Source organism: Gavia stellata, chromosome 3, assembly GCF_030936135.1.
Source record: "Gavia stellata isolate bGavSte3 chromosome 3, bGavSte3.hap2, whole genome shotgun sequence".
NCBI lineage: Eukaryota > Metazoa > Chordata > Aves > Gaviiformes > Gaviidae > Gavia > Gavia stellata.
This window is the reverse complement of record NC_082596.1, coordinates 32,463,345-32,477,874: the sequence shown is the minus strand read 5'-3', so window position 1 is coordinate 32,477,874 and position 14,530 is coordinate 32,463,345. Positions and strand designations below refer to the sequence as shown.

At 37.2% G+C, this 14,530-nt stretch overlaps 1 protein-coding gene across 1 annotated transcript in view; it reads left to right on the top strand.

Moving 5' to 3' along the window:
• Positions 1-12,185, top strand: part of ZBTB10 (zinc finger and BTB domain containing 10) — a 30,508-nt gene extending 18,323 nt beyond the window's left edge. The window contains exons 3-5 of the mRNA XM_059815339.1: positions 4,947-5,120; positions 7,245-7,420; positions 10,190-12,185. Coding sequence (XP_059671322.1) covers positions 4,947-5,120; positions 7,245-7,420; positions 10,190-10,495 — 656 coding nt within the window. The 3' untranslated portion in view covers positions 10,496-12,185. The remainder of the gene's footprint in view (positions 1-4,946; positions 5,121-7,244; positions 7,421-10,189) is intronic.
• The last annotated feature ends 2,345 nt before the right edge of the window (positions 12,186-14,530 follow it).

Here is a 14,530-nt window from a genome sequence, read left to right as displayed (position 1 = left end):
ACATGTTGTTCAAGGAGAGGCTGGGGAGCTGAATTTATTTAGTATGGAGAAAGCTGAGGGATCTGTCTGTCATGTTCTACCACCTTAAGGGGGTCATAGAGAAAATGAACCCTGATGCTTTTCAGAGGTGCACAGTGAAAGGGCAAGAGTCAGTTGTCACAAGTTGCAGCTAAGGAAATTTCAGTTGTATATGAAAAAAACCTGTTGACCATGAGGAGAGCTGTTGTGTTGGAACAGATTGCTTAGAGGATTTATGGAACCTCCTATCCTTGTAGATATTTAAAACTTGGCAAGGTGCCTTCAAACCGAAGTTTTTGTTTGAGTCTGTGATAGTCCCTGAGAACAATAACTCCCCCAGAAGTAAATGATCTGGATGAGGGAAAGCTCTTACATCAATGAAACACAAGATAGTAGCTGAGAGATCAGCAGAATAGCTTTCTAACGTGAATGGCACCCCTTTCTCAGGGAGGAGTTTCTCAGGGAATGTATGATAAGCAAGTTGAAAAAGCAAGTGGATGATATATTTGACATCAATTGATGGTCATCTGGCAGGGTTAGTTGGTGATAGATCTGCCTCCGTAGTCAAGGCAATAAATAATTTTTTTATGAATGAGACATAGTAAAAATTAAGAGCAATTGGGAGCAGTACATAGACTTATGAGTAAGATTGCATTGGCAAAGTGTCTTAAATTTGTCTGAGCCCTCCGTTGCAAGAGGCAGCTGAGAAGTAATATGCTTTGACCCCTTTTCAGAAGCAAGGTTAAAGATGTGAGTAATACCCTGGGAACAAATGGTGTACAACATACTTTCTTTCCCCCACCTTCCCAGTACGTCAGTCTTGGCAGTGCTGTTTTTTCTGTCGTGTTACCTAACATAAGTAACAAATACAGCTCTCTAATAGCAATCCAGATTGTATCAGTAGATTACCACTGCTCTCTTTACAATCCTTGAAAACTATGGCCTAATTGCTTATCCTGTCTACTTTCTGTCTTTTTTAATTGATCTAAATGAGCAGTCAGTGTCAGAAAACCTGGTGGAAAAATAGTAGTATCCTTTTCATCTTCTTTTGGCACTGTTTTTAGTGCTAATATATGTAAAGAAAACAGAAGTTAAGTTAATTAAAGATAACTGTATCTAATGCGAAGTTTTGTATCTTCTCCCTCAGCACACCCTATTGTCCGTATCCCTTTCTATAATGACCTGTTCAATGGCTTCTATTGTTGATCTTCTCATTAATCTTTTTGATCATCCCCTACTCAGTAATGTCTCCTTTTCTTCCCCAAAAAAACAGCGTATTTCTGGTTACAGAAAAAGAGCAAAACTTGTCAAACTAAGGATGTTTCTGCTCGGATGCGTTCTGTCTTTCTCCTCCCCTACCTCTTGCCTTCAAAACTGAAAATCAGTGTGTCTAACTTCTGGTTATCCTTTTTCCTGACAGCACATACAGTAGAACATAAAATCCTTCCATAAAGTTTTTGTTAGTTGTGTAAAAGCCTACACAACCACTTCATCGTATTTTGTACTGTCTTTATCTCTTCTCAAATTGACATCTTGAGAATTTTAGTGCTGATAGTTAATCAGCTCATTTGTATTCAGTTTTATTTATTGTGTGGGGTTTTAGGGGTTGTTTTGTTTGTTTTTTTTAAGATCAGGTTACTGATAGAAACCTCTTCTCCATGCAGGGTAGAAGAAAGGGTAGATGCTGGAGGCAAATTGACATTTGAATTATTAACTTACATCTCTTTTAGTAATCAACTAAACTATAAAAAGGTATCTTTAAATCAGAGAAAAGTTGTGGTCAGATGACCTGGTGTGGAGATAGAAACAATAATGGTCTGTAACTACCCTCTTTTTTTAAAAAAAAAAAAAAAAAATCTTTCTTACTGCTGTCTATATTTGCCCCTTTGCACCCCGCCCCCAGTCGACCAGTACAACTGCATGTGTAGTTGCTTTCAGTCTCCTATCATCTGGGCTTAAGTTGACAGGAACAGGTTAGATGATGATTATATCTGCAGTTTTGGAAGTGGGTGTCAGGGGCAGTAGCCTGGGTGGGAAGAGGAATGGGAGGAGATGTTACGAGCCACAGGGGTCCGTAACATCTTATATATGGCTCAGCTACAGTCAGAAGCTTATATGACTGTAGGGTATATGTCCACCTGGGGAAACTAGGAGAGGCTAGGTATTGCAATTCCAGTTCCCAGTCTATATGTAATTCATGTCTTTCCTGTATGGATGAGCCATTATTAAAAATGCCTGGTTTTGTTGTTTTGAACACGTTGTATGTGTGCTTAATTTAGAAAGCAGGTTTCCTAGGTCGACAAATTATTCTAAGAATAAGCATTATGTTTAATTAAGATCTACTTAGTCCTGTACTGTGCAGAGACTGAAGTGTATGTAGCAACGTCTTATCTCTTGTGGTATCTGTGCCGGTGTTCTTTCATGTTGTAGCAGGTCTTCTCTTCAAATTGGAGGTAGAAAGATTTAGTAGCTGTTATCTACACTGGACTACAGCTCTTAATTCTAGTTGGCTCTATGCCGAGTCTTATGCTAAGATCTAGATCTGTGCAGGGATTTGAGCTCCTAACTTCCCTCAAACTTCAATACCAGCTGTGAGCATAAATCTTTCCTAATGAAATTCAATTTGTTTTCTCTTAGATCCAGGCAAACTGTCAAAGTGATAGTGTTATAAATGTGCTCATCTTGGTACAACTCACACTTACAGTCAGTCTTTGACATACGCTTTTTTTGAAGGAAGCTATGCAATATTGCCTATACACAGCATATACATTACATCTCTGAGCAGTAAAGGCTTGGTCTGTTGATCTTACAGATATTCCTCCCATAAGGGGGGGGGAAGGTGGTTAAAATATTTTGATCACTGATCTTCCACTGGTCCACTAGAGACAAGACAGTTCTATTAGAGGGGAAACACCTATAAATAAAAGGTCTAGTATTTTAAACAGATTATGAAAGCTGGTTTTTTTTTTTCTCTGCTAGATCCTGAAGCCTGCTTTAATTTGGAGGCTTTTAGCCTGGGGGTCGAGTCATCTTTGCTCTTGCCCAGAACTGCTTCCTCACTAATACTTTCTTGTGTATTACAGAAGGAAGTTTTACTGCTCACCTCAAAGGAATGTGTAGTTGGCATGTCTATAGGGTATCTGTGTTCTATTCCTTGAGCTGTTATGAGATGCCATTGCTGGAGTCCATAGCTCTGAATTAGTTTAAGGAGTTCTTGCCTCTTTTGGATATAGCAACAGCTATTAGAGTCAGTAATTTAAAAAAAAAAAAAATTTTCCTCACTATTTTGTTTCTTAAAGGAGAGGGAGATTTATTACCTTCCCTTCCCTCTTCTTATCTTTCTCTACCAAAATAGCTAGGTGGATTTCTCTTCCTTTGTCTGCTCAAGCTCTGCTTTTTAAAAGCTCCAGTGGAATACCTAGTTTGCAGTTGTGATCCAGCTTTGCTTATCATTTTCCATTGTCTAACAGATAGGGTAGAATTATAAGCTTCCTATTTGTTAATGGATTTCCTTTTGAACTGTTGCCTTATGTTGCAGAAGAAAACACTGCTGCCAACTGTAACACTGCCTGAGCAGTAAATGAAACTACTGTATATGTCTAATGCTGTGAAGATTTGTAATCTGTACTTTTTTCCAGTAAAAATGTAAGTTGTGAGTGTTTCAGTATGCAGCTTACCACTAGCTGCATGAAATTTTAGTTTACACTAAGAGAATTTCCCTTCCCAGAACAATCCTTAGAATGAGCAATATAGGGATAAAGAAAAAAGTCTTTGGACTATTAAAATGTACAGTGTCAGGCTTGAAAGTAAAAATGTATCTACTTGCTATGAAGCCCTTCTCAAGACTTCATAACAGTGACACTGGGAATCCAGTGTAGGGACCTGAGCACCATCCAGACAAATAAAAGGAAATCTGCCAGTTTCCACTGCAGTTTGTTTATTTAACAACTGTGTGCCCTGAGGTAAGTATTGGATTTATGAGTTCATGTTTTCCAGCAAACTCCTGTCTTGGGGATTGGGGAGAAGATTGATTTGCACTCTTGCCAGAAGAGTCTTTGCCCCACAAATATGATTTTGTCAAATGCCTAGTGCAGCGTTCTTGTGTACTAGAGTTCTCTGTGTTGTGTAATAGTGATTCCATATTCACTCATGCAATTCTTACTTGTTACAAAACTATAGAATTAAACAAGCAAGGATCTTTTTCTTTTTAAGGCACTGTTCACTTACGAATGATTTTGTTCCTTTAAAAAGGAAAAAGAGCTACAAAGATCACGCAAACTGCATGAAGAGTTTGTCTAAAGACCAAATGTAAATATGGAAACTAGTCTTTTAAGCTAGTATATTCCAAGTAATTATGGTCTCTTGAATTGATGTGGTTATAGAGTAATGGAGATGATTATTCAAAAAAGGATTTAGACATAGCTGTAGGATACTTTATATAAATAAAGGTATTTAAAGTACTTTATATACCACTGAGATATTTTAAGGCAATGAAGAAAATCACACCTCCGGTAGAAAATGTTTACTTTTGTACGAACTGGACTGCCTGTGGTAGACCAGATGAAGTCACTGCACAAAGCAGTTTTAAAAAGAATCTGGTAGAAAACTTTTTAGCCCTGTCATGATGATAGTGAGGGAATAAATACCCTTACCATAAAAGTTCCTGTAGTCTGAAAAAGGCTTTGAATTTTTCTCAGGATGGGGAGAAAAAATGGTACCATGGAGAGTAGTTCAAAGGTCTAATTTCATTGAAATTAGGAATGCAGTTATTTCTTCATTTCAGTATTGGAGATTTTGTGAAAAAAGATTATAATTACTATTTTAAGGTGTGAAACCTTTTTGTCACAGTTTAAAAAGGATATATATTTTGCTAAACAACATGATTGGTTAGAACCCGGGAAGCTAAAGAAAGACTGTGTCTGTAATAGGTACTTCAAGTGACTTCAAGTATGGACTGCTGCCGGGTACTTCAAGTGACTTCAAGTATGGACTGCTGCCGGGTACTTCAAGTGACTTCAAGTATGGACTGCTGCCGGGTACTTCAAGTGACTTCAAGTACGGACTGCTGCCAGAATCTTGGCCAAAAGAAGCTTGGGAAAATGGCAAGTATATCTGATGGAGAGGACATTGTTTTTTGCCTCTGATAAGGGTACTCTATCTTCTGTGTCACTGCTGGTAATATTAGATTAATTTGTTTAGAGATGTATAAGATTAAGTGTTTATATAATCTTCTTCCATATCATTTGCCTTTCTGGATAATGTGAATGGGAGTACCTTCTTGGAGGGAGAAAAAGGAATTCAGATGTATGGAAAAGTAAAAACAGAACATGGTTTATATCAGCTCTTGTATTGTGCCTGAATATGAAGATACCAGAGGCCTTTAATGATCTGATAGCTCGCCCCCACCCCCATCCCCTTAGTAAGCTAGCTACAGATAAATGGGCTTTGAAATTGAACACTTGGATGATGAAGATACGAAGTTAAATACAATTTTAAAAGTAGATCTCAGAGCATACTACTTGTTATTAAAAATAAAAACTTCATTGCAATAAAGTTTTTTAATTCAGTGCAGCCATAACTAAAGCCCTCTTCAGTCAAACCTGTGTTATATAACCTACCCTTTAGCAGCTTATGTGCCTTTCTTGATAGTTCAAGCAAGCAATTATGTGTAATTATTTTTCTGTCTGAAAACATATCAAAAATCCCACCACATCTAAAATAATTAATGCCAGATCCTTAAAATACATAAAGTCTTCAGTAAAAAGAGGATCTTAAGGACTGGGTAATAGTAATACCTACCTCTTCTCTGTAACTTTGAGCTATTACTGGGATGTGGTTTATGGTTTACTTGAAATATTTTGGTTTTTACAGTGGAAGAAATTGGGTCATCAGAAGGTGAAATTCACTAGCAGGCAAGGGATTAGAACTTGGGTCTCAGGAGGTCTGCCTGTTCTTAAACCATTAAATTCCCATATATCTTACAGCCCTGATGTCTGCCTGTCCGTCATACCCCCGTTGATGTGTATAAGACTGCAATTTAAAACCTTTTTTTGAACTTATTTTTCTTCATGTAAGCTATTATGTGACATTATGTTGACATGCAACTTGCATGAGTGCTCCGATACATCAAAGCAAACTTTTGAGTATTAGCAAAATTGAACTTCCATGTTACGATGGATTTCGAAGCTGGGAGGAGGCATCTTAGATACAGGTGTGCAGGTCCATGCACATAACACACAATTACTTTTGCTTTCTTCCTGCCAGCATGAACATTAGAAACTCTTATGCATGTGATCATGTAGTCTTAGCCAGTGCTTCTGGGATGCTTCTAGATGATTATGATCATGTTCATAAATTATCTCACCTGTAGTAAGTTGAGTCAGTAACCTGTTCTCAAAACAATCCTTGTATTCCTGTGTGGCCTTCCTCATAGCTGTTACAGCATCCTGTGCTTTCCTATTTCACGCAGTAATAGGCAGCTGTAGTAAACCTGTTTTGCACGTATCCTTTGAGCAAGCTATGTTATCCTTGGTCCAAGGATATGTAAATAGCTCTCTTCCATCACAAGGAAGAAGTAGGATATTGCTACTTTCAGAAGTTTTTTCTGTTCTCTTTATTTTTTCTACTCTTAGACCAGAATAGACTGGGTAGAGAATAGCTAAGATCTGAACCAATAACTTCCCTTTTTAGCTATTTCAGAATTATGCTACCTCTTACTGTCCTACTCCTTTTGTCAATATTTGTTCTTGCTTAGTTATGCTTTCTTTTTTATTTATTTGTAGAGTCAGATCTTGGCAGGCAGTTCCTGCACATAATTCTAAATAGAATATTGGGAGAGAAGATTGTAACTGTCTAAATGCTGCAGAGCTTGAGGGTTCCTAATCCAGAATAAAGTGTTTCCAGGTATAGGTGACCTCTAGAAAATGGAATACTGCTAACTTACTCTGATTCATTAAATAAGACTTCTTTTCAAAGAATTGATCTGTGCTTCTGTAGTAAAAACTCCTTGGTTACAAGTAGGTATTTTTCTAGCAAGATCATACATGCAGAACCTACCAGTATTTGTGGTTTCTGCAGGCAGGCATTGTCCTGATCTGGCTGATGAAAAGTCATGTGGGTGCTTTATTGTTTTGGCACCTGTTTATTTTTGTGCACCAGGCAGAACATATTGAAATAGTTTTTTTGTGTTTCATCATCTTTTCTCCTGATGGCTTATTTTCTTGTAGGCGATTCCTCTGCTTTAATCATGAACAAGTTGAAGTGTCCACACTGTAATTATGTAGCCAAATACAGAAGAACACTAAAGAGACACTTGCTCATTCACACAGGCGTGAGATCTTTCAGTTGTGACATCTGTGGGAAGCTGTTTACTCGAAGAGAGCATGTAAAGAGACATTCCTTGGTAGGTAACCTCAAGTGTGTGTATGTACGCACATGTACGAGTGGGTTCTTACAGTTTTTTCAGATGTTTTGGTAGTTGGGAGAAACACTGTTCTCTGATTTGCCATAATGTAAATTGTTTTATCTTAATCTAAAATGGATGAAGATAAACATCTTTGTGGTAACTATACCTCTTATATTCATAATGGAAAATGCAGTATCAATTAAGACAGTCTCTGGAATTCTGATAATTTCAAGATGATTTTGAAAGTGATGTGATAAAGAGATGCAGTATATGTAAGTATTCTGTAGATAACGAAGGGGAATTTTGGCTTAGTGTTACTGCAGTAGAACAGCACATATTGTTCTATAATGCTGCATCACCATTTTCTGTGAGGACGCTCTGTTAATCAGCAATTGCACAATATCTTGGGGTAGTTCTGAAATACTTATTTCACAACTAGACAAAGCTATGGTATAGCATCTGCTTTAAGATTTAGGAAAGAATGAAGAATATCTGAGATGCAAAAAGTAAACGTCCTTCTGACTTGCATTCTACCAATACCATAATCAGCAGTTGAGCTTACCCTGTCCTGTGCATGTTGCATAACTCAGGATTTGACTTGAGTACTGTTTATCTGAGGATCCAGAGAAAGTATTATCTGTCCTGGGTATTTTGCAGGTACTTTTGTATCTAGTCTGTAAGGAAATTAATACTTCATTATAATATTTACTGTATAAAATCCAAGGTGTGTTTTAGGGGAGTAATAAAAGCAAGATCATATTGGTGGTGAGAAGGTAATAACATTTCTCCAAGCTGTAATTTTAGAAAACTCATTTTGCAACATGTTTTGCAGATATTAAAAATGGGTTAGTACATGGGATGGAGTAAATTGCAGTTCTCCATTTTGGTAGCTTTCCTCAGTCCTTTGAGGGTCAATGGACCACCTTACTCCCTCATGAAGGTGTTCCATAAGTCTCCATAGGCTCCTTGCAGTTGGCTTTTTGTTCCTCAGTGAGTAGAAAAAGTGGTTGTGAGTTTCCAAGTTTTAATGCGGATGCAGAAAAGAGCTTTTGGTGTAAGTCTTCCTAACTTTCCTTTCTAGCTTGTGCTATCATGAAATGGACTTTCTGTTAGCCAGTAATATTATTAAAAGTAATTAATAACCTGAGTCATATCAGGATATAATTCTAGAAGATATTTGTAAGACCACTGTAGTAATTTTAAGTATTCCTTAAACTGCTTTACAGGTAGGAAAAGCATATGTTAATATCTCCTATGTAGATTTTAAAACCAGCATCTATCTTATGTTCTGCCGGACTTCTCTCATCTTAGATACACATCTTTTCACCCTGCTATACTGCTGCCTGCCTTCCTCCTCCCATACCACCTGGCGGAGGCTTAGATGCCTGAAGGGATGGGAATACCTATGATGTTACTGAGTCTGAAGGACATTTTGTTCTGTAGTGCACATGGGTGACTGCAGTGATTGGAAGTGGAGATGATACGGGGCAGCTCTGTGGCTGGGCAGAGGTTAGGTTATTATCACCTTATTGGTGGTGATACTGTGTAACACGTCCCAGCAGCTACTTCACTTCTTCCTTTGTGGCTCACCAGAGAAGATAGCAACAATGGACGGTAGTCAGTCTACCAGGAAGAGTAGAGTGGGACTTCAGGTTTCTGTCCTGCAGTATCTGACCAGGTCTTGTAGCTGAAGATTTTTTTCCCCTCCAGGAAAGGAGATAAAGTCAGACGGGGTGAAAATCGCTATAGAGGGAGCTCAGCTCGGCCTTGTGCTTTAACTGAAGTGTGCTCTCCCTGATGGAGTTCAGAACACCTTCCCCCCAACCCCCAATCAACAAACACCTCAAACATTCTGTTTTGTGTGAAACATTATCATAACAAGTCTAGAGGCTGAGGAAAAAACATGTAGTATCAGCTGTACAGATTATACAGTGGGACTAAAGCAACTATTTGTATCTTGACCTTGTTTTTTTCCCTCATCTGGGTGGTAATTTCTGTTTTATCTAAAATGGCAACTTTTTCAATGTGACCTCAGATGAGATATTTAAGCACATAGTTGTAATCTGTTGTGGGGACACCAGATAGAAGAAAGAAGTCTTCAAGTTTATTCCAAGATGATAACTATTACACATGGTTGCTGAATTCAGTTACTTGTACAAGTAACATACTCCCAAATTAAAATTTATGTTTAGCAAGTTAGTCAATAGCAGCCTTCTAATTTTACACGCAAGCTTGCTTGCTCTACACACAGAACAAAAAATTCACCAAAAGGACCTGGAAAGATGATGTTGGGTTCGGTTGTGTTGGGAGGGAGGTGTCATGGAAGAAGGATCTTGCTCTTTGAATTCACACAGAATTTAATAACTGCTGCTTATTCTTGATGTTTCTAGGACTTAAAATTATAAAGGCATTTTTCTAAATGAGATATGATCCTGTGTGCAATACAAGTGCTTATGCTATTCTCATTGCCTTTCAGAGTCTTGTGAGTAGTCATACCGTGAACACTCACCTGCTTATGGCATAGGCAGCTATTCAGCTACCTGCTGAACACTAAGCAGGTAGTTTGGTTGTGAGCAATAGCTCATGTAGTCAAAATGGATCTCTAGTAGTACTTCTCTTTCTCTGAACAGTGTTGGGGTATCTTTTGGAAGAATTCAAAAAATGATTTTTTGTATGAGTAATTATTATTATTAATAGTTTTCTAGTACTGTATGCAAATGCAACCTGATATGTGTATTTTCAGCTGTTAATATTTCTCTTCCACAGGTGCATAAAAAGGATAAAAAGTATAAATGTATGGTGTGTAAGAAGATTTTCATGCTAGCAGCCAGTGTGGGAATAAGACATGGATCACGACGTTACGGAGTTTGTGTAGACTGTGCAGATAAATCTCAACCTGGAGGGCAAGAGGGAGCAGACCAGGTGCAGGACACAGATTTCCCTAGGGATGAAGAATATGAGGAAAATGAAGTGGGAGAAGGTGATGAGGAGCTTGGTGATGATGTAGAAGAACAGAATGACCAGTCTCGATGGGATGAATCCGGGGAAGTTTGTATGCCCTTAGATGACTGACAGAACATATGACTTCAGGGTGCCGCAGATGGACACTATGGATTGACTATTTGAATTTTTGGACTGAAGGCTTGCGAAATATGGTACAGGCTGGATGGTAGTTATGTTGCTGTGAAAAATGTAGGGTCAAAGCCTTATAGCAAAAAAGGATTATTAATTTTTTTATGATATTTGCACAGGACTGTACAGCATACAACCATTTGGTTGACTTATACAGAGTCCTCACATCTACAGTCAGTTATCAAAAAAAAATGTATTTTTTATTATTTATAGGATATAGCTACTTGGGTCCTATTCAGACATAGTAGTAACTGTACTTATGTTACACATTCATGTATCTGTTAACATGAGTGAAGAAAATTGCAACTTGGTATGGAAATACGAAGACAGCTTTCCCAAATCCACTTGTACTTTGTCAGTGAACCAGTGAAGCTAATTTGGGCTAGTGGCTCTTGTTTCCACAAGCATGTCTTTGCCATACAAACCTTACCTCTCCCCTACTCTGATAGGTGAAAGCCAATCGTTTAAATATGCATCACAGATAATGCCAACACCGTATTGAAATTTGGTTTTGAAACTTTTGGTTCTATGCTGGCAGGTGGTATAGGTGATAAGCACTGGAGGAGTCAATAATAGCATTAATTTAGCATCTGTTTCTTCACAGTTTTCAGTTTTCAAGAAGGTTGTTACTGATTCATCAGTTCCAAAATGATCCCGCATGGCCAATAATGAAAATAGACTGATCAGAGCATGGGTAACTCTTCTGCCACTTAGTCAAAAGAGATAGTCATGCTAAAAAGCATCTGAAGTAACGTTTCCTCCCTCCTCTAAGGCCCCCCTCCTCTCAAACGTTTTGACTTCCCTGGTGTATACCTCAGTCCCACAAAATAAAAATACAAGGAATGGAGAAAGTGTCATATTAAACAACTTTTTGGTTGGTAATTTCTTACTTGTCCGGTTTTTGGCTAGTTTATGTGATGTGAGTTGGACACTAGGCTATTGTGCCCATTGTTTGTCATTAAAATGAACACAAACTATTTTTTATTCTTTTGTACTTAATGGGTTGTTGCTAGTGTTTAATATAAACCAGTTACCTTTAACTTGTTGACTTGATTTGCTGGAATTTTTTTTTAAAGAAAAACAAAAAGTCCAAAGCAAAATAATGCTCTTTGAGTTGTCTACTTTTCAGGATGATATGCTCCCTACACTCTTTTATTTCAAATTTTCTAGGAGGCATTGAAACTTGAATTTTTTTAGCCATGTGGATTTTTTTTTTTCCTAAGCTTGTAATATTGTACCAATGATTTCAGGCCTCTTTCATAGGGAGGGTGGGCATTACATCTTCATCTTAAACGCCTGTGTGTTGTCTAGCGTAAGGCAAATGAATTCAGAAAATCATTGGAACAATACATCTAATGTACTATTATGTCACAACGAGTAAATATGCAGAGCATTTATCATGACACATAGCTAGGCCAGTGTGACAGTACTGTATAAAAACCAATTGAGGGTCACCATATTTTTCAGCTGTGTTTAACTTTAAAATGAGTATATTTTTTCCTATTTTATATCAAGTAACTAAATTATGCTAGTTGTGTGGATAACTTTGAACTATGCTTTGACGGACAGAATCTTAACGGTGCTCCATCTGATCAAAGTTGGTATGTATTTAAAGAGACAAGCTTTACTGTTGTCCTTTACATCAGTAGAACAGTAACATAATGTTAAGACACTGTTTTTGCTGATTGAAGCTGAGATAAGTTTCAACTACAGTTATATGGGAATTAAAATGCTTTTTTTTATCATCCACTTGTTTCATTGGTAGTTTCCACATCATTGTAAACCTGACAGATTATTAGTTTTTTGGGGGAGGGTGGGGAGGGTGGGGTGCCTTTTTTTACACTGAAGAATACATCTTATTCTCATTGTTCTAGACTGAAATGAGTAATGTGTAATTCTGGTGGGTCCAAAGTAGAAATTAGTTGGGCAAAGATGATATGAATGAAAAAGTATTTTAAACGTTAAAGTAATGTTCTGCTTTGTGAATATGTAAGTATAGCATAAAGATTTTTCCATCCCATTTATCCCCTTTAAAACCATAGTTTACAATTGGTAGATCTGTCTATATATATAAAAATATATATATATCTGAAATTCACCTAAATCTGCTTTATTAGAATACTGCTCACTTAATGCTTAGAAACTGGACCTGGCTCTACATTCTTAATGTATTTTCCTTTTTTTGTTTTGTTTTTTTTTCTCAAGGTATGAACTTATTATCTTGGAACTGAATCTTCTTTTACTACTTAAATCATTTATGTATATCTGGTAAATTATGACCAAATTTGTTGTTAGACTGCATACAGTAAATTGAAATATACACTTGGTACACTACAGAATTGTTGTGCTTTTGTTCTGGTTATATTTGGAAAAGCAGGCTTTAATAGAAATTAGTGTTATTTATAAATACTCAGTTACTGTTCACTGGCCTTAATATTCTGTTGCATTGTGACAATCATAGTTTCCTTGGTAATACTTAACTTCTTGCTTTTAAAAGTTGCATGTAATTGCCCTTGGTAGAATTGGAGGGAGAGGGATGACTATTGAGATGCGATGTTAGCTCTTTAACAAATGATGTGAAATAGTTTAATGGAGATCCACTGTTCTTGTGTTGGAGAACCAAAAGAACTTGTTTGGATGCTTTCTGCGGTCTGGATTTTCTGAACTGTTTATTCAGGAGTTATTTTACATATATTACTTTGATTGGGGAGCACTAAATTAATAAGAGTAAATTTCCTAAGAATTGCCTTAAAAGGGACAGCTCAAGTTTCTTTACTCTTATAAAAATTGGGAAAAGATTTCTGTTTGCACCAGAAATTGTCTTCCCCTTAAGAGATGCTGGACCTATGCTGTAGTAACATGGCAGTGAATTTTAGTTTGGGTGGTTTTGGGGTTTTTTCCTTTTTAAAAGAAGAAAGACTAATGCCCTTAAACTGTCTTCCTTATAAAATTAAAAGATACCCAGTGTTTCATTTTGTCTTCTGATGAAACACGTCTCAAACCAAATGTCTGAGAATTGCTTTTTTGGGGCAATGCCACACAAGAGTATTTTTATGAAAAGAATCATGTATGTTTATAAAAACAGACAAACACAGAGTTCTAATGTTGGGATTCCCCCCTTTCTGTGGGTTTTTGTTTGCTTTCTGGTGTCTTGCAGTTGTCTTTTAGAAATAAACATAAGGAGCACTTTCTGGCAGGGAACTGTGACGCATGAGAAAAATCAGTAGGTAAATTCACCTTGATTAGAAGTCCCTGTCAAAGTAGGTGTGATGTAGGAAGGCAGACAATGTAAAATGCGTTTTTTAAGCCAGTGTTACTACAATGCAATAGCAAGCATTTTTCAATTGTAATGTCAGATGCATCTTGCATGAAAAATGGCATTTTTTTTTTCAATTGAGTAGAAAAGTTTCGTAGTTCAGTTTGCAAACAGATCTTTTATTAAAACAATTTTCTGAAGTGAAACCAGTTTTGAAAGCCAGAAATGATCCATGGTTATCAACACAATGACGCACTCTAAGAAGTAAGAGTTGAAATTACAGTATACACTGTTACTTTTTGAGACATGTATACTTCTGCAAATGCACTGATTTCAGGTATTACTACATGCCCCTCTTCCTTCTGAAGAAAAGGTGAAGAAAAGTTTGGGGCCAGTACACTGGCATGTGGTAGACTTCTAGTTGTGGGTCACAGCAGTAATGCTGTTAGGCCAGGAAAGCACCTTCTGCTAGCTTTAAGTTGGTAAGGCTTATAATAGGATTTTCTTTAATGAGGCCAATCTCTGTGGTTTGCTTGCTTAAAGTTTTGTTTCACTTGACTTTTCCTGTTCTTGCTGCTCAGTAACACAAGTCTCCCAACTATTCTAAAATATTTCCATAGTCTGCTGACTCCACACAGATGCAGAATTCACTTTGCAAGAACTGTACCTTATTGGCTGTTCCTTTGTACTTCAAATGGCTTTGGAAACTAACAAGTGAA